We start from the raw sequence: 24,445 nt of genomic DNA on the forward strand, positions 1-24,445 counted from the left end.
GATTTCATAATGAAAGAGGGAACAGCAACTGCAGGGAAGAGCTCTTTTTTCATATATTACTCGGGGGGGTGTCACGGGAGAAGGAACAAATAAGAAAACAGCAATTTTATAATAAGAAATAAGCCAAGAGCACAGGTACAGTATAGGTCAGTGGTGGCGAACCTATGGCACGCGTGCCACAGGCGGCACTCAGAGTCCTCTTATTATTATTATAAACCATGAGATGGCAACCGTCCCTCTTCAACCAGCCGCCCGCTAACTCGGCGAGGTCCCACATAGCTGGATGCATCCCAGCACCCATGCACTCACTGGCCTCTGTGTGCAGGGCCCGATGGTGTCAGGCAGCAGCCGCCCCGGCTTCACCTTGCCCTGTGACAATGGCACCCCCGCCCTGCCTCACCTTGCCTTGCCTCACCTCACCCCACAGGATGAGCCTCCTGCCCACCGCCCCACTTGCCAGAGACCCCCTGGATCTCCCCCAACCCTGCCCGGCCCCCACAGGCATCCCTCCCCACCAGCAACATTGAGGTGATCATTGAGGCCCACCTTGGCCACACCCACCCAATCTGTTATGACCACCACAGCCACGCCCATCCAGTGGGCCACACCCACCTGGCAATAAATAAGTGGATTTGGGGTTGCAGTTTGGGCACTCGGTCTCTAAAAGGTTCGCCATCACTGGTATAGGTAATCCTTGATTTAAAACCACAAATCCCCTGCCTGATGTCTTTTAAGTGGAAATATCTGGGCTTGAACCTTATGAATGGAAAATACCTGTCCTTCAGTTGTTAACCTATTTAAGCTCTTTTTAGCTTGATTCTGCTGACATACCACAGCAGAGGCCCCCAACCTTTTGGGCACCAGGGACCGGTTCCATGGAGAGAGGTTTTTCTGCAGACCGGAGGGGGCGTGGTTTCATGTGCTGCCTGCATCCCGCAGATGGCGCTTCGCTTATTTGCATGGCCTGGTTTTCTGGCATGCCGTGGCCCGGGACCGGTCCACGGACCAGGGATTGGGGACCCCTGTACTACAGTATGCCATAATCTGGTTTATGAAATTTTTCCTTACTAAGCGATACTAGGCATTATAGATTTTAACCAAACTTTCTTCACCATGCAGTTTCTTCTCATGATTCAGTAAGCCGTGTTTAAACAAACAATGGTGTGATGGGTGAATCCAGTCTTCCTTTCTCCACTCTAACTGCCCTCTTTGTGGTTTAATAAGGTGGCACATGATTAAGGTGACAACTTTGTTGAAACTTGTTATTCTTCCATGATGTCAGGCCTGCATAAACCTGGGGTGGCCCATCGTGACCTAAGTAGCCAGAATGTGTTGGTGCGAGAAGACAGGACTTGCGTCATAACTGATTTTGGCCTTGCCATGACACTCCCTCTGCGACACCAGCAGTCAGGAAAAGATCCTGCAGAAGCCATCATGCACAAGGTACCATAGATGACATAGGAAATTCAAAAGAGGTGCAAATTGTTTAAAATGTGATCAATAGTTCTTTTTAAATGAATATACTTACATTGAACTTCAAGCTCCAGGCATCTAATATAAAAAACCTCATAAAATGATAACAATCATCACAACACGGTTCAGTCAGTAATGACAACAAGAGATTATCCTATGATATTTATTCCAGTAGAGATGCAGAACCAGCATGTCTGATTCCAGCACCTTATTTGAGATATCACCGTGTCTTGGTAGTATCATATAGTATTTAGACTTACCTACTGCTTCACAGTGCTTTACAACCCTCTCTCAGAGGTTTACAGAGTCAGGATACTGCCCCCAACAATCTGGGTCCTCATTTTACGGACCTCGGAAGAATGAAAGGCTGAGTCAACCTTGAGTCCTCTCAGGATCGAACTGCTGGAAGTTGGCAGAGTCAGCCTGCAATACTACATTCTAACTACTGCACCACTATGGTAGTCTCTTTCTTCTCCCTCCCTCCCTCCCTCTCTCATATTGTAACTGTTTTGAGATGGACTATATAAAATTTGGGCATAACAAGTACTTGCTCCAAGCAGGCATTATACATAAACTGCCCGCATCTTTCATTGGCATTTTCTCTAGGCAGGAGCTCAACGCTACATAGCTCCCGAAATTTTGGACGAGAACCTGAATCTGCAGGATGTGGGCTCTTCACTGAGACAAGCTGATGTCTATTCCCTGGCACTGGTACTGTGGGAGATCCTGATGAGATGCTCTGCGCTTTTCCCAGGTAAACCATCATGGAATTCCATAAATCCCAGCCTGCATGGCCAAAGGCCTTGGCTGAGAATTAGAGGAGCTGATGTCCAGTCGGTTTGCCTTTGCAACCATTAAATTGCCAAGGTCCCTTCCAAAGAATGCTGGGAAATGTAGCTTGATGAGAATTCTCAGCTCCCACAATGGGCTGGCTGTAAGGAAAAGACTAAACTGGAACCTGCTGTTTGTGCCAAAAGCAATTGTGATTTACTTAGAAGAGAAACCCTGTCCAACATTTTAGGGAAAGATAAACTTGTGCTGCACAACAGATGGAGGGAGCCACTATAAGTGCAAGCTGGAAGAAAGTATGCAAACTATCATTGCCCATATCTCTTTATTCTTATTGTTAGTTATCGTGTATAGAAAGGTGGGATGTGTGTGTGTGTGTGTGTGTGTGTGTGTTTAAATTTTCTATTATAGTAAAAACAATATAGTCATGGAGAAAATGTATCTATAAACACATAATCAGTAAAAAAAAAAACCTCCTACAAGGATATATTTATGAGGATAACAGGAATTAAGTCCAACTTGAGATTTTCTCTATGTCATGGTAAAGTATATTCTTAATTTCGAAAGACCACGGATGAATGCAGAACTGTCCTTTGAAGAACAGAGAGGATGAACTCCTTCCTTCTTTATTCTTGGAAAGCTCAGAATGCCAAACTTTTCTCTATTAAACTAGTAGTAAAGCAACTTAAAAACAAGGTTCTAAGTATGGAGCTTCATTTGAATCATTCCCCCAGTGTTAGATTTCTTCTCTTACTTCTTGCCATACCATTGCATCATAGTCTATCCCTTTTTGGTATCATTATGGTGATTATTATTACTCTGCTGCTTTGCATGTACCTTGAGAGCTTCTGCACTGGAGACAAATTCTTTGTGTGCCCAATCACACGGCCCATAAAGAATTCTATATCCTATTCTATTCTATTCTATTCTGTTTTGTTTTATTTTCTGTTCTGTTCTATTCTATTCTATTCTATTCTATTCTATTCTATTCTATTCTATTCTATTCTATTCTATTCTATTCTATTCTATTCTATTCTATTCTATTCTATTCTATTCTATTCTATTCTATTCTATTCTATTCTATTCTATTTTCTATTCTATTCTATTCTATTCTATTCTATTCTATTCTATTCTATTCTATTCTATTCCATTCCATTCCATTCATTTTCTATTCTATTCTATTCTATTCTATTCTATTCTATTCTATTTTCTATTCTATTCTATTCTATTCACATGGAAATAGACACATATAGTTTATATATAGTACAAAATCATGGCTTGTTCAGCCATACTTTTTAGAGTACAGCACAATTCCTGGATCCAAACAATACAGTAACCATATACCATGCTTTACCAAGAATGAGATTGGGCAGCATGATGTTTGAACCCAACCTTAGAGTCTTAAGAGATAAGGTTGCAGGGAAAGGGAGGCAACAGACAAAGGAAAATCGAGGGCCTTTTGCTGTTTACCTTTTAATTGTTTCTACTGTACAGCCAAGCAGTGCAACCGGCAAAGGGAGATTTAAATCTCCTGCAAATTTTACTCTGCTAAGCAGCAGAAAAACAGTTCTCCCTATCATCTTTTAGCTTCATGTTTTTTTTAAATTTAAACTTAATTAAACTTAATTCATTCTACCCACCTTAAAGTTAGCAAGTTTGCAAACCCTTGTTTTAGCTGCTCAGTCAAATAACGAGAAAGTAGCAGAGAAATAAGGCGGCAGGTCCAGAGTGGGTAATTCTTGGGCAGATGGGCGTGAGAGATTGTGGGGAGGTTGGGAAAGAAAAAGATTGGAAAGGAGACCTAAACAATCAAGAAACAGAAGGCTATTCAGTTGGCAGCTTATCTTGTAAACAGCAGCTTAGTCCAGGTGGCCAGGAAACAGGGGGAGAAAGCATTGCAAAGCCTTCAAAGAGACTCTGCCTGAACGTATTCACTTCCACCGAGGGGGGGGAAATTCCTCTCACAGTTTCCCAGGTTCTGTACTTACCCAAGGTTAACATTAAATATACCTTACAGGTAGTCCTCGACTTACGACCCCAATGGAACCCCAACTTTTTGTTGCTAAGTGAGACAGTTGTTAAGTAAATTTTGCTCCATTTTACGACCTTTCTTGCCATGGTTGTTAAGTGAATCTGGCTTCCCTCCATTGACTTTCCCGCTCAGAAGGTCACAAAACGTGATCACGTGACCCCGGGACACTGCGACTGTCATAAATAGGAACCTGTTGCCAAGCGTTTGAATTTGGATCACGCGGCCGGGGGGACGCCGCAACGGTTGTAAGTGTGAAAAAAAGTCATAAGTCTCTTTTTTTCAGTGCCATTGTCATTTCAAACAGTCCCTAAATAAACTGTTGTAAATTGAGGACTAACCTGTACTAACATCTTGGCAGTTGAGTCATCTGGGTGGGTTTGACAATGGGGATACCCATTGGATTGGATACTCCTCGTCCGTTTTGAAACACAAGACTTATTCAGTGTTTCCCACCTTTCCTCGTGACTTATGGACATCATTTTACTATGTTCGCTTAAAAACTGTTTATTTCCGTTTTTGTAAGCTTGGGCTTGTGTAATGCATAGTAATAGTCAGTTACTTTCTGTCTTCTAATGGCTTCTTTTTCAATCTTCTTCCATTTTTCCAAACATCGTGTCTTCTTCAAAGACAGTTGCAGCTTCATTATGTGCCTTAAATAAATAAACTTTAGCTTCATTGTCGGTATAAGGGCAGACTATCCTTGTACTCCATAATGGGATCCTACACGGAGGACATAATACTCAATAAGTTTTAATTGTTCTTTTGGGGTTTATTCAATCCCTACAGTACTAATGATATCCAATTTTCCTAATATGAAAGATAGGGTTGATTCTTTTCTCTCAAAAGGTGAGAAAAGTTTTAACTTTGACTGGTGATTTTTTTTTCTCCTCCAGAAATGAGAATGTACAAACATCTGCTCATTTCTTCCAGGTAGTTTTGGATGAGCCTTTACCCTCCCCGAACTCTGAAATCACATCTGATACGATTCCGATTCCGTTTGAGTGGCCTAAATAAGATGTAGCCTCAGTGGAAATTGAGGTCTTTTTTTTTCTTGGTGTTTTTTTTTTAGGATCAATTCAATTATTACTACTTCCAGTAAAAAAAAATTATTCATTTATTACAGGCTGTTCATAATTTTCTGTATTGCATAAGCTATCACAATGGGGGGGGGGTGAGTAGGAGTCGCTCTTTGCTAATAAAGGATCTAGCAGTCAAACTGAGTTTTTATTTGTATCTGAATCCAGAACTCACCCCTGTGATTGTATCGCAAGTTACCCCTAACAAGTTTTGATTTCACAAATCTAGTACAGTGAGGATAAATGCATCTCCTTTGTTGTTTTGAGTGCATGTGCCTTTTGAGTGCAGTTGTGATGAGCCCCAAGGCCAAGGGTAGGCAACCTGGGGTGTTTTATGACTCGTGGACTTCAACTTCAGGAATTCTGGAAGATGAAGTCCACAAGTCATAGAAGAGCCAAGGTTACCTACCCCTGCCCAAGGCAAACCCCTCAAACTGACTGTCCCATGGTGAGAGACCTCAGGACTCTTGCTCCAACCTCTACTATTGAGTAGGAGCAGCAGAAGCGGGGGGGGGGGAGGGATGTCCTAAAGCTCCTGTTTTTCTGCTATGGCTCCAGTAGCAGGTCTGAGTCCATAGTTATCTCCCCCCACCCACCACCCACCCCAGCTTCTCAGTCTCTCTTCCTAACTGAGAAGAGGTACAGAGGAGTTTGGAGATGGCCTTGAAGAAGGGCCATTTTGTAAACATCAAGTTGGCCCAGATTTGGGATGCAGGCGGGAAGAAAAAGTCAAGCTAGTTGCACCTGGCTAATATAAAAAAGGAAAGAGAGACTCTCATTCAAGTTTTCAAAATTTGATTAGCATGCCCTGTAGTAATAATAATAATAATACTGTAGAGTTCCATTAGTTCACACAGTGTCTGTTTCCTGACGGGGTCTTCCTGAAAAAAGCTGATAAGATGAGGCTACAGTGCTGGTGTAGCCAACTGAGGGGACAGCTGGCTGTGGGGGAGCAGCGGTTTCTCTTCCTTCCCTCCCTCCCTCCCTCCCTGCTACTTGCCTGCTGCAGCTCCTATCAAGCCCCCAGGCAGTGTTTGTTTGTTTTTTGCAAGATTTAAGGCAAAAGGACAGGAGGAGCGAGGTCGAGATCCAGAGCCCCTTGCTGGCAGCCTCCAAGATGCAATCACCCTTGCCTTCGCTATTTGCCTATCCCTGGTGTGCAAGTTTAAAAAGATTTTTAAAGCCTATTTTTGAGGAGTCCTTGGCGCTCTCTAAGCTTGGTTTTCTGGCAGATGTTTCGTTATGCAAACTGGGTAACATCATCGGTGTTGATGGTGTTACCTGATTGGGATAATTAAACATCTGCAAGGAAACAGCCAAGCTCAGAGGGCACCAAAGGACCCCTCATTTCAACCCTGAGCTACAAATATTCTCGCCAAGCCTATTTTTGTTTACTAACCGGAATCGTACCCTGTTGTTCTGATCAATCAAGAGACACAGTTCCGTGGTCCTGCGCTTCTTCACAAAGGCAACCAATCTACAAATGGGTGGGGTAGCCAAAAGGCTGCTGCTATCTGGTATCTTCCATTCCCACCCATCTCCATAATCTCCCTTTGAAGGGGCACGAGAGGATCTGACTTCTGCCCTTTATCATAGTCTCCACCAGTTGCGCTAATAACTGAGATCAGTTTAACATGCTGAAGTCATGAAAAGTCAAACAGCCACCCCCTTGCCTGTTTGAAGCACCACACTGCAGCTTGGTCTGATTTCGGATAGTTGTTCCTGTTTTGTTCCAGAAGGACGAATTTCGCCTACCTTGGAAAGTCAGTTGCGCCAAAATATAAACAGGGAGGGTGAGCCTACAGTCGTGATAATGGTGTGGGGTATGCTGCCATCTGATGGCAATTGAGGAGCACATCCTGCCCTTGATCAACAACAAACGCTAACATGTTCAGCTTGAAAGAATTAAAGCAGAACTGTTGACTGCCGGGGTGGGATTATATGATCTTAGTCCTAGTGAACTCAGCCTCCTTCTGCTTCCTCTCCTCTTTCCCTTCTTTAGACTTTCCCTTTTAAATCACTCGAGACAAAAGGCTTCTGTTGCTTTGAGACATCATTTCCCCCAGTACTGTGACTCATCTCTGTACAATGAGAAGCAGTCATTGATGGAGCAGCATGAGCAAGAGCAGCTCAACCTCCCTGGGCATCAGTCAGGCCCCCAGTCTCCTAGCAAGACCCACTGCTAAAGAGAAAAAGATTGCTGAAGGAGGAAAATATTGCATTGTCCAAGTCAATACGTTGGAGCTTCTATCCAGGGAATGGGCAGTGTCCTCCAAGCAGAAGTTTTTTTCTCTCTTAAAGAGTAGAGGCTGGATTGGAATACACTAGCTGAGCATGTGTTACTGAGAGGCCACTAACATTTAATAGAAGTATGCGTCCGCAATACAAAAGTTTTTATCCCTCTACACCAGTGGTTCTCAACCTTTGTAATGCCGCAACCCCCAACCGGTCGTAAGTTGAGGACTACTCAACCGGTCATAAGTCAAGGACTACTCAACCCGTGCAGCACCGTTTGCAGAATGGGACTTTTGGCGGGCTCAGCAGGGCAGAGACAGCCTAGACAATTCCTATTGGCTTTTGAAAGCCAATAGAATTAGACTCTACTCAAGAGAGTCTATTCTATTGGCTTTCAAAAGCCAATAGAATAAAAGGGAGTAGCACAGTTAAGGAAAAGGGGGAAAAAATGGCGGATTGCATTGTTTGGCGACCCCCGTGAAATGGTCGTTCGACCCCAAATGGGGTCCCGACCCACAGGTTGAGAACCACTGCTCTACACAGCACTGTTGCTCAACCTTGTCAACTTTCAGATATGTGGACTTCAACTCCCAGAATTCCCCAGTCAGCATACTGGAAGTTTAATTCCTGAAGTTTTAAAATTGACAAGGTTGAGAAACATTGCTTGCTCTACAGCAGGCATGTCAAACTCGCAACATCATGTGATGTCGCACGACTTATCGGAGCTTTTTTGCCATTGCTGGCAATGGGGTGGGCACGGCTCAGGTATGATGAAACCGGCCTGCGGGGTGGCAGTTTGACATTCCTGCTCTACAGGTAGACCAAAGAACTACACATTTTTTGAGATTAAGGACCATCTTTGCCCTCAGCAATAAATGCAAGGCTTAACCCTTAAAAGCTGACAGGATGAAAACAGGCAGCAACACACTAAAGATTCCTTTTGCTTTAATGACTCCTATGAATCGCTTTCTCTTGCTAATACTGTATTCAGTACAACAAGCCTAAAAGGATAGCTGATCTGTGCAGGAAAGCCTTTCCTTCTGTGAACCGACTCAATGGGTGTCAATGACCATTAATATCAGGGCAACGTCCTGGGTCTACCTTTATAGGTAGTCCTCAACTTACAACAGTTCATTTAGTGGCCATTCTAAGTTACAATGGTTTCACACTGACGACTGTTGCAGCATCCCCACAGTAAGGTGACCAAAATTCGGACGCTTGGCAACTGGTTCATATTTATGATGGTTGCACTGTCTTGGGGAGGTCATGTGATCCCCTTTTGCGACCTTTGGGCAAGCAAAGTCAGTGGGGAAGCCAGATTCACTTAACAACCATGCTACTAACTTGGTCACTCACTTCACAGCTGTGGCAAGAAAGATTGTAAAATGGAGCAAAATTCACTTAACAACTCACCAAAAATTCACAGCTGTTTCGTTTAACAACTGAAATTTTGGGCTCAGTTGTGGTAAGTCAGGAGTCTTCAAACTTGGCCCTTTTATGACTTGTGGACTTCAAGTCCCAGAATTCTGTGCCTGGCTGAGGAATTCTGGGACTTGAAGTCCACAAATCATAAAAGGGCCAAGTTTGAAGACTCCTGTCATAAGTGAAGGACTACCTGTACTAACAGATTGGGACTCTGAGCCCAGGGACAATCACTTGGAAATGAAACTTTGTTATGGAATGGGTACTGTGAAGTGTGAAAAAGTCAACTGAAGCAATACTTTGCTGTTCCTGCACTAGATATGTTTGGCACAAACACACAAGCCCTGCTTTAGTAAGACAGCCCATTTTTGTCTCTTCAGAGAACAGCGTTCCTGCATTCCAGCTTGCCTATGAAGCAGAATTAGGTAACAGTCCTACATACAGTGAACTGCGAAGGTTGGTTGTTGAGGAAAGAAGAAGACCAATTGTCCCACCAGCTTGGACAAGATTTGGGCAAGTATGTTAAGCCACAACATACATAGGCTTGAATATGGGGCAGTAGGCTTTAGATAACATGTTGGAAGCCACGCTCCTAAAGAGGATGGACCAGGAGTTGATTTTAAGAAATATAATGGGTCCCTTAAATCCTGCAAGGCTAAGGGAACACAGCTTGTGCCTTAGCCCTGCCCCTCTGCCAAAAAAAGAAAAAAGGAGAGAACATTGGTTGAAAAGTTGGCCCTGTCAGTTCTGGAGGCCACAGATAGAATGCCTGTATTTAACTCTTGGGCAATATTTTTCCTGAGAAGCTGAGGAGAACAAAAATGCTGCATGGCTGCTGGAGATTTGAGGGCAAGAGCCCTGAGGCCCTTTGGCTCTTGTGGCAGCACAACAAAACCTTGGACCCAGTCTAGATGCAGTAAAAGTAATGGAAGGGATTAATATATGCTTCTAACATCTGGGATTTTAGTACAGGCCTCTTTAAGAACCTATGATACTCTAAGGCAGGGATGGGGAACTATGGCCATTTTATGACTTGTGGACTTCAACTTCCAAAATTCTTGAGCCAGGATCAAGCTCTTACGAGAACTTTAATGGAATTTTAAGTGAAAGGCAAGAGGGGAGCTCAGTAGACAGAACCATATTTTTTTAAGGACAGCAAGAGTTGAATCTGGATCCACTGGTAGAACTCTTGAGTATTTTACATTAGTTCATTAAGAATTTAATTTCCTATTTATTAGTGGCAAGAGAAACAAAATAACTCCCTAGTCCCGTGCTAAAAATAGTTGAAATAGAAAGAGCTTGGAGAAACCAACAGAGATTTTGCTTTGAAAGGAGGGCTCTTGTACACTCAACGAAACTCTAGTTTCAGAATTGTATGTCTCTTTGCAGCAGGGTGGATGTCAAGGTTCTCTTTCAAAAATTAGCTTCCTCAAGTGCAAAGTCTGCCTCACTATGAAATCAGGATTCATTTGTATTAGAGATGGGGGTCTTACTAGAATGATTAGGCGCAAAAGCCTTGTCAAAATTCCTTATTCCAGATACAGGATGAGGGGTGTCATTCCTTATTTGCACCCCAGGTCCCCTCTCCTGCAACAGCTTTTGCCATGCCTTTCAGATACATAGGATTCCCAGGGTTTCATCAGCACTGGCTGGGAAGGATGCAAACAGAGGTTCGGAACATTCTAGGCGCAGGAATTCTGGGAGTTGAAGTCCACGAGTCATAAAAGAGCCAAGGTTGACTACCCCTGTTCTAGAACAGTGGTTCTCAACCTGTGGGTTGAGACCCCATTTGGGGTCGAACGACCATTTCACGGGGGTTGCCAAACAACGCAGTCCGCCATCTTTTCCCCCTTTTCCTTAGCTGTGCTACTCCCTTTTATTCTATTGACTTTTGAAAGCCAATAGAATAGACTCTCTTGAATAGAGTCTAATTCTATTGGCTTTCAAAAGCCAATAGGAATTGTCCAGGCTATCTCTGCCCTGCTGAGCCCGCCAAAAGTCCTATTCTGCAAATAGTGCTACAAGTTGTCTGCAGCGAAGGTGAGCTGTCTGGAAGCTTCCACCCCTCCCTGCTGAGCAACTACTAAAAATGTAAGTAAAAGAGGGCCAGGGGTGGGAGGTGGGAGACCGGCGGGCATAGGGAGGGTTGCTGGTGTGCGTGGGGCCCGGCGGGTGCCTTACCTCCCTTGGGCTGGGCCAGCTGGTGGCCCAGCCGGTGGTCGGCCTGCGCCGTCTCTGCCGCTTGCCAGCTACGCCTCGGCCGGCACAGGGGGAGGCACCACGGATGCGTGGTGCTCCCGGGCAGGGAAAGTCCTCAACTTACGACCGGTTGGGTAGTCCTCAACTTACGACTGGTTGGGTAGTCCTTGACTTACGACCGGTTGGGGGTCGCGGCATTAAAAAGGTTGAGAACCACTGTTCTAGAATAAGATGTTAATAAGGGAGGAAGTTAAATTTGAGACAACAGTGTGTGGCAGCAGCCAAAAAAGCCAATGCAATCCTAGGCTGCATTAATAGATAGAATCAAGACCCCATGAAGTATTAGTATTGCTTTATAAAGCCTTAATAAGACCACACTTGGAATACTGCATCCAGTTTTGGTCGCCACAATGTAAGAAAGATGTTGAGGCTTTGGAAAGAGTGCAGGGAAGAGCAACAAAGATGATTAGAGGGCTGGAGGCTAAAACATATGAAGAATGGTTGCAGGAATTGGGCCTATCTAGTCTAGTGGAAAGAAAGACTAGAGGAGACATGATAGCAGTATTCCAGTATTTGAGAGGCTGCCATAAAGAGGAGGGGTTCAACCTATTTTCTGAAGCACCAGAAGGCAAGACAAGAAAAAAATAGATGAAAACTAATCAAGGAAAGAAGCAATCTAGAACTAAGGAGAAATTTCCTAACGGTGAGAACGGCTTGCTTTCAGAAGTTGCAGGTGCTCCATAACTGGAGTCTTTTAAGAAGAGACTGGACAGCCATTTGTCTGAAATGGTGTAGGGTTTCCTGCTCTGGGTTGCACTGGAAGACCTCCAAGGTCCCTTCTAACTCTGCTATTTATGTTCTAAATCTTTTAGTAGGAGTTCCTGTTGTCTCTTCTTCACAATTGCTGTTCCACCTTCTCTCTCCTGTCCCCCAGGTAGCTATTTCCTTGCAAGAGCTCCTGGAAGACTGTTGGGACCCTGAACCAGAGGCTCGTCTGCAAGCCGAGTGTGCCCTGCAAAGGCTGCAAAGGCTAGGCATTGAGGATCTGGTGAAAGAGTGCTGAGGTCAAAGCATTTTAGGCTTTCCACTCAGATTTGCTTGGACATTTTTGCTTAGAAGAACTTTATGTTTGGCTGAGAACAGCAAGAGGCCTTTAAGAGAAGTCCATCCAGGTCCATTTTCTCAATAGGACCCTACTGGGACATTGTCAGTGTGGATGCATTTTTGTAAGTGCTGTCTACTAAATCAACTTGATTTGCATTTGTTAACTACTGTTAGGGGGGAGACCTATACCAAACCTTTGTAGGAAGTCAGCATTCCCCCCTCCCCAGAGAATGAAATATTTTGGCAGATATTAAAAGAGGCAGAATATTATATTTCCCCAAAGGAATAATGGAGAAAAATCTTAAAAGGCAGAAACCAGTCCCCCTACCCCAAGTGGAAATTCAGGAAACCAGCTCTTTAGAAATGCAGATTTGGGGCACACCATTCATAAGCAAAATGCCTTCAGCCTCCACAGCTCATGGGATTAAGAATTTACATTCCCCCACCCAAAATCTAAAGAACATGACCTTTAGGACGTAATAGGATTAATCCTAAACCCTCTTCAGACTGAGCAAAAGACACAAAAGCCCACCTCATTGCACAACCCAGAAACATTTTCACTTCAAAGTCTCAGAGCCCTATAAAGATCCATCCACTCTCAACTCCATTGGGCAGCTGTCCCAGAACCACATGCTGCTGGTGGTTCTGCTCATCAATAAATTGGAATCAATTTCTAGGCAGTCTCCATTTTTATTTCCAGCATCTTAGCCTCCATTTTATTTACCCCCAGCTTGGAACTGGATCTGATGGGTTTTTTTTCAACACCTTTGACCCTGGAATTTTCATAATTTCAGTTCCTCTTTTTGGAACCTTAAGCACCCTTTCTTCAAAAAATAACTCCCAGTGAACCCAATGGGACATTTCTGAATACGTACTATTTGCATGGTTTACAGCATGGGTTGCCCGGATGCAAAAATTAGTTTTAAGTGAAGAATTCAGATTCCTAAGAAAGATTCTTATCTGGAATCGCTGAGAATTATGGAGGTGCAGTCCAACACATCTAAAAGTCATACAGTTGGAAAAGATTTATTCTCTTCCACTGGAAAAAAAAATTCATTCTTCTGCCTGCCTCCAGCTCAATGCCTCTACACCTTCTTTTTACAATATTTTTTTACAAAAGTTTTGTTCAAGATTGTTTAGGATTATATGTCCTAACTGATAGAGGGACTGTCATTAACTTGATGCATTTTTGGTCTGATGGGCTGTCCAGTCTATGCCTGTTTTAAAAGGAGAGAAGGAAAGAAGAGGGTCTTTAAGCAGACCATCCAGAGGGAGATTGGGAGGGAATCAAATCACCTGGTCACCTCTTATATTTGTACTATATCTGTAAATCTTTTTTCTTTCACCCAGGTTTATAAAGAAGCACATTCAGGCATGTTTATTTCTTAATTCTTTTGTTGTTTGGGGATTTTTTTTTCTTTTTTGCCATGTATTCTTTTGTGGTTCCTTCTCTTTTCTTTCCTATTTTATCTAGCTTTTGTATTAAAAATAAAAACTTCAGCCAAGACTGGTTTTAGTTTATTTTTATCTCTCCAGAATGTAATCTGAGGTCAGTGTTGAACAAATATATCACTAGTAATCTAAGGTTTACATTGATTTAAAACAAGCATATCCCTCGCTGCCATTAAGATGCTCACAAGAAGACAACAACATAAGTGTGTCAATTTTAACACGAAAACCGTAATAAAAACAATCATGAAAAACAAAAAAACCCCATTTTTAAAAAATAAAAATTAGGAAATTTATGACATTCACAATTTGATAAATCAGTCGGTGAAAGAGTGGTAGGAAGGGGATGAAGGAATTCCTCCGTGAACCTGTCCTCATTCCAGATATTTTGGGACTACCAGTTCCATAATTCCTAGCCAGGTTTAGGGAATACACTAAGTTGGGAGTGTTTTTCCATATCCTAGTTGAAGACAAGAGAGCCAATGGAATGGAGAGGTTCATGTATTCAAGATGGGATGGGGAGACACGTTTAACCAACTGAGGTTACTCAACAGGGCAGCTGTGATGGAGCCTTTGAGAATCCAGAGATAAAGAGAGAATAAACAAAATGAACAGAATTCAAATATCTAACAGGGGCAGGCAACTTTGGCTTTTATGACTCGTGGACTTCAACTCCCAGAATTCCTGAGCCATTGCCTACTCCTGATCTAGCAGATTTAACGAGAGGACACACCCAGTACAGGTAGTCCTCAACTTACAACAGTTCATTAAGTGACCTTTTGAAATTACAAAGGCACTTAAAAATGTAACTTATGAACGTTTTTCACACGACCTTTGTAGCATCCCCATGGTCCCATGATCAAAACTCAGATGCTTGGCAATTGGTTCATATTTATGACGGTTGCAATGTTCCGGGGTCATGGGATTATCTTTTGCCACCCATTGCCAAGCAAAATCAAATGGGGAGGCCAGATTCTCCTTAACAACGGTGTTACTCACTTAAGAACTTCAGTAATGCACTTTAACAACAGTGGCGAGAAAGGTTGCAAAATGGGACAAAACTCACTCAACAACTGTCTCGCTTAGCAACAGAAACGTTGGGCTCAATTGTAGTCGTAAGTCGAGGACTATCTGCAGTGTGTCGAGGGTACAATGTAGAGCATCCATCTAGCTGTAAACCCAGCATGGCGTTTTTGTTGTAAACCTTGCAGTAACCAAATGTGCAAGATAGATGGCAGCTCTGGGAGTTTGAGGCACTAGCATATGGGGCTGGATTACCTTGACTTAAAGTACGCTTTTGAGATAAGGCAGCAGGCAACGTGTGTGTGTGTGTGTGTGTGTGTGTGTGTGTGTGTGTGTGTGTGTGTGTGTGTGTTATTGTCAGGATGATGGCAGAGGCAGAGCCACAAAGTAGTTATGTCATTCGTACAAGTCTGTTCCATCTAGCAGTCACAATTACAATAAACATGCCAAAGGAAAATTTATTTCCCCAGAGACGGCACTACAACACTGTGAAATTCAATTGCTTTGGCGATAAGATCTTATGCAGTGCATCTGTTTTCTTTCTTTACCTCGCCTAATAAGGTAAAGAACCAGCCTGGATCACATAGGAGAGTTGAATAAGGATGGACAGAGTTCAGATCTCCCTGTATCCAACAGACTCGGATGACCTTCCCTTGATCGCCTTCCCCTCACAAACGGAATCGCCACACATTCAACTTCTAGGAAGGAGACTGAGGAGATACGAGAAAGTAAAAGATTCCCTGTGAGCTGTTTCAAGACCGCAGGATGAAAGCAAAAATAAAGAGCACAAGATTCAGCTGCTCAGCTTTTGTTCTCCTTTTGACCTTCAGCTGTCAAACAGAATTGCATTCTTGCCATCTCATCAGAAGAGAAAAGGCCGGATTTGTTACTATATCGTGCACCAAGCTGCTTGGCCGGATGCCAACAGCCACCAGAAATGTAAGGCCTCTGTCCTTGACGCAGATGCTTACATATACAGACTCTGCTCTTCGTACTGGAGCCCCAGATCTTCTTTATATAGCCGGAGAGAGAGGAGTGAATCACTGTTAGAAACAAACCTGTGTTATTCTGACACAAGCGGTATTTTGAATATTTTTAGGGAATATACGAACATGCACCGATTATATGGATAGTGAGTTACGAGAAGCATTTTTGGTACACATATTCACAGAATATGGAATCCTACATATTATTTTTGTAAAAAAACATTTTTAAAAGCTGTAAGTGTAATACCATACAATGAAATCATTTTTTTAAAAAAAAGATAAAAATAGAATAAAAATGAAGTAAAAACTAGAATCGTTAAAAATAGAACAATCCGGGGAGGAAATAATGACTGGAAAAGCTGACGTTTAAAAAAAAACCTGTGTTTTTAGGATATCTAAAGCACTTTAGATCCAATTTTGGTATAGTGGTTAAGGCACAAGGCTAGAAACCAGGAGACAGCAAGTTCTAGTCCCACTTTAGCACAAAACCAGCTGAATGACCTTGGGCCGGTCACTTTCTCTCAGCCCTAGGAAGCAGGCAAGGGCAAACCACATCTGAAAAATCTTGCCAAGAAAACATCAGGGATTAGTCGAGACGGTTGCCAAGACACTGACTGAAAGGCATACATACACATACACATAAGCAGCCTAGACTTACCTCTGACCGAGACAGCATACAGGTTCATTAAATACATTTTTATATATATATACAAATCACATTAAGCCAAATCCAGAGCAGGCCATTTTCTGACTGATCCAAGTGAACTCTGTCTCTGTTCTCCAGGGTAAGTAGAGATCAGAAACAGACCGAATCTGCCATCTACAGCAGTTTCACCATTGCGTAATGGTAGAAATAAGCCCAAATAGAGCATATTTTTTACATTAGCTCTAAATGACATTTGTCATTAAAGTCATCTCCCCCCCCCCAAAGTATATTCATTGCTCCTTTCTCTATCCCTCCTCCCCCTCCCTATATTCAGTCTAATAATATGGGGCAAGGAAATAGATACTCTCCTTGGATCACATTGCTGCAAGGAGAAAAAGGCGTGGATGTCATGTTGGTAGCAGGCTCCATTCCTTAACGCTGGCCAAGGTTTCAGAATGCTGTGGGGCTAAAAATAGATTTTTTGCTCCAGGATTTGTAGGAGGCAAATATAACACTTTACCTCATTGGATTTTCAAGGATTCTCCGAGATCAGAATTAAATCAGAAAAAAAAAACAAAGCCTTGAACTACATCTAAGGGATACATTTGAACAACTAGATTCTTAGTTTTAAAAATGGGAGGCATATGGAGATGATCACAAAGCACAGGATGCAGGATGCAGAAGGGAAACTGGAATCCAAATTGCTCTTCCGAAGCCACATGCATGAAAAAAGGGGTAGTATTTGATCACCTAGTCAAGCCCCTATTTTTGAAACCAGTAACTATCTCAGCAGATGTGCCATTCTTGGGCCCCAATCATAAACTGCTTCACTTTATTTATTATCTAGGTGCCTTTCAGCCTGTGTTGACTCGCGGCAACTTCCTGCTGGTCAGGTCCTTGCAGTTTTCTGGGTAAGATTTCAGAAGTGGCTTGCCCTTGTTTGATTCCTCTCTCTGAGAGACAGAGAGAGAGAGAGAAAGAGAGAAACAGGCCCAATGTCACTCAACAGGCTTTGTGCCTCAGGCAGGACAAGCATTCACAGTTTCCTGGTTTCCAGTGCCTTAACTATGATACCAAACGGTCTCTATTTATTTACCGTATTGATTAACACGCCCCAGTCCCAAAGGTCTCCTGGCCACGAACAACATCTAACAGAAAAAAAAAAACATTGTAATTAAATCTAAATCAGTATTAAAAATAAAAATTAAATATGAAAGAAAAAACAAAGAAACCCAATATAGGCACCCACTGGCAAGTAAATGCATATGAGAATAAAGCAGCATTAACTTGTCTCTCACACCCCACAAACTACAAGGTTAAAATAGGGAACTTTCAGCAGGTCTTCTCTTGATTTGTCTGGATGGACAAATATTGCCTGCTGTACAGTATCCCACCACACATCATTTCATTCAGCTTCTCATAGGATAGTGAATTCACCAAATGTAAAACTGTGGTTTGTTTAATTGTAGTTTATGAAATAAACCACAACTGGCTCCAATCGTGCAACACAATAAATCCTAAACTATGATTTTTAAATCTCAGTGCTTTGGCTAATCAGATGCACAACTAAGCCACAAACAAGCAAGGAAACTGGGTCATGGCTTAGCCCTGATGGTAAAATCAGTCTATGTTATATTGTAATTATGCTTTCAGAGCTTATATACTTTAATATGTTTGGTCTAGAACTGCCTTTCTTAACCTTTTTATCCTAGAGCAGTGTTTCTCAATAACTTTTTAAGAAGTGTGGATTTCAACTCCTCTTGAAGGCTAGGGAATTCTGGGAATTGAAGTCCACACATATTAAAGTTGCTAGGCTGAGAAAAATGCCCTAGACTAGAGGAACTGCTGGAATAATTGTCAGGTCTCAGAAAACACTTGCATAAAAATCACAAAATATGCAATTTCACCAGAGAATTCACTTCTAACCTACATACTCTGTGTTTTATAATCTTTACAACAGCAATAAAGCAGCAGATGAGCATATGAGTCACAGCACATACAATTTTTACCAAGGTGAGCTTTTTGCATTGCACAGTCCATGAAGTTCAAGAAGCAGTGTTTATTTTTTTCCATCATGAGAGTTTGCAGAACCGCTAGAGACCCTTGCAAATCCCAGTTGAGAAAGCCAGGGTTAGAGGGTCACAACTAGTTTGGGCTTGTTTTCTCCGTCATTTACTGACTTACAGTATTTCATCCATCCTTCAGGGAGCAACTTTACCCATTACAAAGAAACCTAATTCACACAAGGCATTAAACTAAAATGTGCTTTGCTTGTGCCCAAGTTAATATATGGTTATAAACCATGTTTTAAGACTTAATGTGCTAGGTCAGTGGTTCTTAACCTGGGCGATATTGCCCCCCAGGGGGCGATTTCATTTTTCAGGGGGGCAATGGAACGAAAAGGGACGATGCGGGGGCAAAGGAACGAGAAGGGGGCAATGTGGGGGTGACGGAGTGAGAAGTTTTGGGGACACTTTTGAGACTTTTTCGTACAGTTAATCACTGTATATCTGTCATACAAAAATATCAGATCACCCGCTATTAATGGATTGAATTGTGATTTCAAATGTTCCTCCAGCTAGCTTCAGTACAGAATGCCATACATATGTGAATATGCATTGCTTATCTTCATGTGCATTGCGCAGCAGCCTCTACCCATACAGTGGCGCGCCATTGGTCAGAATGGGCAGTAATGGAGGGGGGAGCGCTTCTTTTGAAACATTGCATGCTGAGTGGCTGTCCCCTGTGACATCAGCTGTAATGTCAATGTAACTGTTGAAACTAGCTTTATCGACGTCCACGTGTGTTTTTCTAGTGTTCCAGTGGAGTCAAAAATTTAATTTGCCGGTAGTGCCTTTCATTTTGAAGACCTCTCAACATGGCCGAGAAGAGGAAGCGTCACCAATATTTGACGGAATACCTAAAATTGGGATTCATTCCATCTCCCTCCAACGTATAGCTTCCATTTTGTCATCTTTGTGAGAAAACATTTTCAAATGAAGCAATGAAGCCTTCCCGACTGAAAGACCATTTGGTAAGAATTCATTCAGATAAAGTCGACAAACTGGCATCGTTTTTCCAATCCTTAAAGGCCAAGTTTGAGGGTCACAGCACTGTTGGGAAGTTATTTGGAAAACTCATTTGTTCCTATGAAGTATCTTTGTTGATAGCAAAATGTGGCAAACCTCACACTATCGGAGAAACGCTGATTTTACCAGCAGTGAAACAGATTGTTGCCACCATGTTGGGGCCCAGCGCAAGCACTATCACGCAATCGATTCCTTTGAGCAATGACACCATATCAAAAAGAATTGATGAAATGGCTGCTGATGTGGAAGAAAGGCTTATTGACACCTTGAAAAACACAGAATTTGTGATGCAGATTGACGAGTCAACGATTCGTGAAAATGAAGCCTTGTTATTGGCTTATGTCCGTTTCATCTTAGTTCCTGCATTGTGGTTTGTTCTTATGCCATTTTTATATTTCTTTTTGCATCTTAAATTTCACTTGTAATTCAATCATTAAATGTTACTGTTTTTCTTTTCGGGCATTTCACTTTCTTGCAATTGAATTTTGTTTTCAGTGGTCATTACATTTAAGTGTCTTGAATAAATAAGATAATAATGAAATACATGTATCACGAAGTTTGGGAATAAAGTGACGGGTGGCACCAAAATTTTTCACACAGTTGAGATATGGGAAAAAGACTGGAAATAAATTATTTGCATCGATATGTCCTAATGACAATTTTAAAGAAAACAAAAAAAGTGTTTGGATAAATTGAAGAATTATTTCCTATGTTGTGATTGAGAGGTTATGTTGGGAGAGGGGGCGATGACAACTTCCTCATTGGCTCAAGGGGCGATTTGTTCAAAAAGGTTAAGAACCACTGTGCTGGGTGAATCCAGTCAGTTGGGACTGCTGCAATAAGCTATGGTTAAAGAAAGTATGGTGCAATTCAATGTGTGGACAGAGGCATAGAAAGCAACCTCTTCCCTCTTCAAAATCAAGCAGAAATCCCCTCTTATGCTTATAGCAGTGGAGAACTATGTACCCTTTCTGACTTGTGGACTTCAACTCCCAGAATTCCTGAGCCAGCAAGAAAGTCAAGATGGCTGGCTCAGGAATTCTGGGAGTTGAAGTCCATAAGTCATAAAGGGGGCATAGTTCCCCACCCCTGGCTTACAGGAAGGAGAACTGGCTTCAAATAGGCAATGATCTTTAGAAAACCATCTTCTGGCCCCTAGCTCAAGTTTTATACACATCTACTCAGAAATAAGTCAGACAGGAGTCAAATGTGTATCTAGGATTTGGAGAGATAAGAATGGTTTATAATGTATCCATGCTTGCTCATCTCGTCAGCCTGATTGTACACTGTGCGGTGTATAGAAATCTATTTATTTCCTTAGGCTTAGGAACAGCTAAAGAAAAGCTTGTAACCACTTATGATTTTCCTTCTGCAGAAGCCTAGCCTTACATGTCTTATTCCACTCCTAGCGTTACTTCTCCTGCCTATTATTTCATTGCTACATCTAACTTCAGGCTTCATTATATTGTAATACCTAAGAGCTCTCTGCTCTCTTCTTTTCTTTTTTCTATAAATTAAATAAAAAATAGGCAACATTTATATGCTTCTTTCAGAATTATGCAAAGGTGCTTGTCTATTTAACTATAATATACATTGGATAAAATGCTCACAATGGGGGAAAAATGACTTACTAAGCTCTTGGGTTTTCAAGGAAGCATCCCATAACATTTTCTAACACAGTGGTTCTCAACCTTTTTAATGCTGCGACCCCCAACTGGTCGTAAGTCAAGGACTAAACCGGTTGTAAGTCTAGGTCTAAACCGGTCGTAAGTCGAGGTCTACCCAACCGGTCATAAGTCGAGGACTTTCCCTGCCCGGGAGCGCCGCACATGCGTGGTGCCGCCCCCTGCGCCAGCCGAGATGTAGCTGGCAAGCGGCAGAGACGGAGCAGGCCGACCACCGGCTGGGCCACCAGCTGGCCTAGCCCAAAGGAGGTAAGGCACCTGCCAAAAAAGGGGGAAAAAATGGCGGACAGCCTTGCTTGGCGACCCCCGTGAAATGGTCGATCGACCCCAAATGGGGTTCCGATCCATAGGTTGAGAACCGCTGTTCTAACAAATAGCTAGATTCTGTTGGTGCACATTATCCTCAATCAATCACCACAGAGCCTTAGTCCCAACAAGTCCATCAATAACTTTAACACCCCCTCTCCTTCATATTTTTATCTGTCATTGCCTGATCAGCAAAGCAAGACTGGATCTAGGAGTTGCCATTTTAATTTTCCATTAACAGTATTGCAGGACACAATGGACAATTAAGCTGGTAAATTCCAAATTTAACAACCGCTAGTAGAAGGGGCCTTTAGGGAATTATTTGGCATGACACGTGTCCAGGTATACATGTGCACACTCAAAGAGCGGACTATATGTTGCTGATGTTGGTTGTGGAGAAAAATAGATCTTCTATTGTGCTTAGATTTAGCCATATACTTAGTTCTAATAATAAGCTCTCCACTTGCTTGCCAAGAGCTTCTGAAATCTGGAGTTAGCACTGCCAGAGGAAAAAGGGGGAATAACCTGTGGGGTTTTTTTTTTTTTTTTCCATTTTTTGGATGAGTCCATTTACTTCTGGTCATGTTCTGCAGACATCAGCTTCCCTGTTGTTATTTATTTCTTCATATTGTTTGTAGTCTATGCTAGTTCTAAGACCCTGGACAATTTACAACATCCCATGTTATATACGTGATGTGTGTGTGTGTGTGTGTGTGTGTGTGCGTAAATTTTTAGTGTATCTAAAAGGCTAGGATTTTGTTCAAGGTAAGTTAATACTATTAATGTTATCATGCACTGTGTGGCTTTAAATTACAAGAAGGCATTTTATTAATCTTTGGGGAATTTACCATTGGCATACTCATTTAGTTTAATGAGTGGAAATGTCAGCTTTCTATGTGGAATAAAATTGGCCCAATAAAAAAAAATTTGGTTGCTTGTAAAAGATTGAATTATTTTTAAGAAGTTGTCAAACAAGGTGGAAAAATTTACATTTCGAGTTTAATATGGATATTGACTTGAAACAAATTAAAGTTGAAATTTTGTCGGTGAAAGATTACTTTTAATTTACCTTTAAGTTAAACCCAATTTAATAAATAGATCTGATTAACCTCATACTGTAGGTCTATCTTTACATCTGACCAATACATAATAATAATACCTCCAAATCACAAAACATTGGCTTTATTCTTATTCTTCTCCTCTGCAGTTTGAATATGAAGTATAAAAGAGATTTTCATAGACATCCCAGCCTTTGAACAACCCAAGGAACTGAAACAGCAAAGTTTCGCTGTCGGGCAAGCTTCCACTCCAGCCGCCTTTCTTTCCTCTCGCTTCGCTTCTTTTTAACCTCACACCCCACCTTCTGAAAGGGAAGGCAAAAGGCTTGCTCACCCTCTTGTGAAAGATGGCCTCCCTGTTTATGCGTCTCCCACATCACCATCAGTTTCCACACCACACAGTCTGACCCAACCAATCAAGCCACACTCTGGCTGTGGTGCTCCGGCGCATCATGGCTCCTAGAGCAGGTGTAGGCAACCTTGGCTCTTTTATGACTTATGGACTTCAACTCCAGAATATATGGGTTGTGTGTATATATGGTATGTATACATATATGGTATGTGTACACACACACACACACACACACGCATGATGTACATAATATACTATAAAGACATAATTAAAAAAACCCAACAGATTAATGTAAAATACCTCATCATTACTCTTCCAAAGTCCATTGGAATAAAATGGCTTTCATAGTCTGATCAAAAGGAAGCCATATTAAGATCATCAGGTCTTCCTCCTGAAACAGTATGTTTAAGGTTGTGGCTTAAATTATTTGATTTACATACGGTCTTTCTTTTACATTTTGTCAACTACTGTACTTAGTTTTAATCAACAGTTGGGTAGAAGAAGGTTGTGCCTGGATGCTAGACCACTGTTTCTTAAACTTTGCTCTCAGGACTACTTCCCACGTTTAAAAATTATGGAGAATTCCCAAAGAGCTTCTGTTTTTATGAGTTATATTTATATGTATTTACCCTATTAACACATGTATAGATTACTGAATAACATAAAAATAGCAATAATAAACCCCTTAGAATCAGGGCAGGCAACCTTGACTCTTTTATGATCCATGGACTTCAACTCCCAGAATTCCTAAGCCAGCCATGCTGAGGGGAAAGGGAGAGGTTTCCAAGCTGAGCCATAGTGGCTCAGGAATTCTGGGAGTTGAAGTCCACGAGTCATAAAAGAGCCAAGGTTGCCTACCCTGCCTTAGATAATAACACGAATAAGAAATATTCATGAAAAAGCCCTATAAACAAATAATAATAAGTGGCATTGTTTTAAATTTTTGCAAATTTCTTCAATATCTGGCAAGTAGTTTTGGTTTTGTGGGCACACACACACCACCGCCCCGGTATCTTGGGGGGATCCTCAAGGTTCCTCGGATCACATTTAAGAACCTCCGGACTATAGAAAAGCACCCTGGAAAGGCGGCAGTGACAAACCACCTTACTCAAGACAACGACAGGGACCTCCCCGCTAATGTTTAGAAAAGCAATTAATGCAAGTGAGGCCACAATGGCTCTGGTTTCCCCTCCGGCCACATCCGTCAGTTGGCGTTTGCAGTTTCAAACCTCTGCATTTCATACAAAGCTCTTTTCCCGCTCACTTGTAACTTCTACCCCAAGATTTGAATGGAAATAAAAGGAATGCCAATTCACTGGAAAACTTTAAACCGGACCACATCTGTTTATTGCAGCAAAACTATCAACAATTCCTTCCTTTCGCGGTTCTTTCCTCCAACTTCAAGCTAAGCGAGGAAGGCAGGGTGATGGAAACGCGATGTCTGATGGACATCGCTTCCAACCAATGGAAAGTTTGAAAAGGAGCGCGCTGAGCCAATGGGACTGAGAAATTTGGAGATGG

The 24,445-nt window shown here is 42.1% G+C and overlaps 1 protein-coding gene across 2 annotated transcripts in view; it reads left to right on the top strand.

Moving 5' to 3' along the window:
- The window catches only part of AMHR2 (anti-Mullerian hormone receptor type 2), a 35,827-nt gene extending 20,735 nt beyond the window's left edge, over positions 1–15,092 (top strand). For both annotated transcript variants that reach the window (XM_039347765.1, XM_039347767.1), the window contains exons 7-10: positions 1,283–1,443; positions 2,080–2,227; positions 9,408–9,544; positions 12,161–15,092. In XM_039347765.1, the coding sequence (XP_039203699.1) occupies positions 1,283–1,443; positions 2,080–2,227; positions 9,408–9,544; positions 12,161–12,289 (575 nt within the window). In that variant the 3' untranslated portion in view covers positions 12,290–15,092. The remainder of the gene's footprint in view (positions 1–1,282; positions 1,444–2,079; positions 2,228–9,407; positions 9,545–12,160) is intronic.
- The last annotated feature ends 9,353 nt before the right edge of the window (positions 15,093–24,445 follow it).

The sequence above is a fragment of the Crotalus tigris genome, unplaced genomic scaffold, assembly GCF_016545835.1.
Source record: "Crotalus tigris isolate CLP2741 ecotype Arizona unplaced genomic scaffold, ASM1654583v1 scf7180000018101.4720394464:4744507, whole genome shotgun sequence".
NCBI classification, from domain to species: Eukaryota; Metazoa; Chordata; class Lepidosauria; order Squamata; family Viperidae; genus Crotalus; species Crotalus tigris.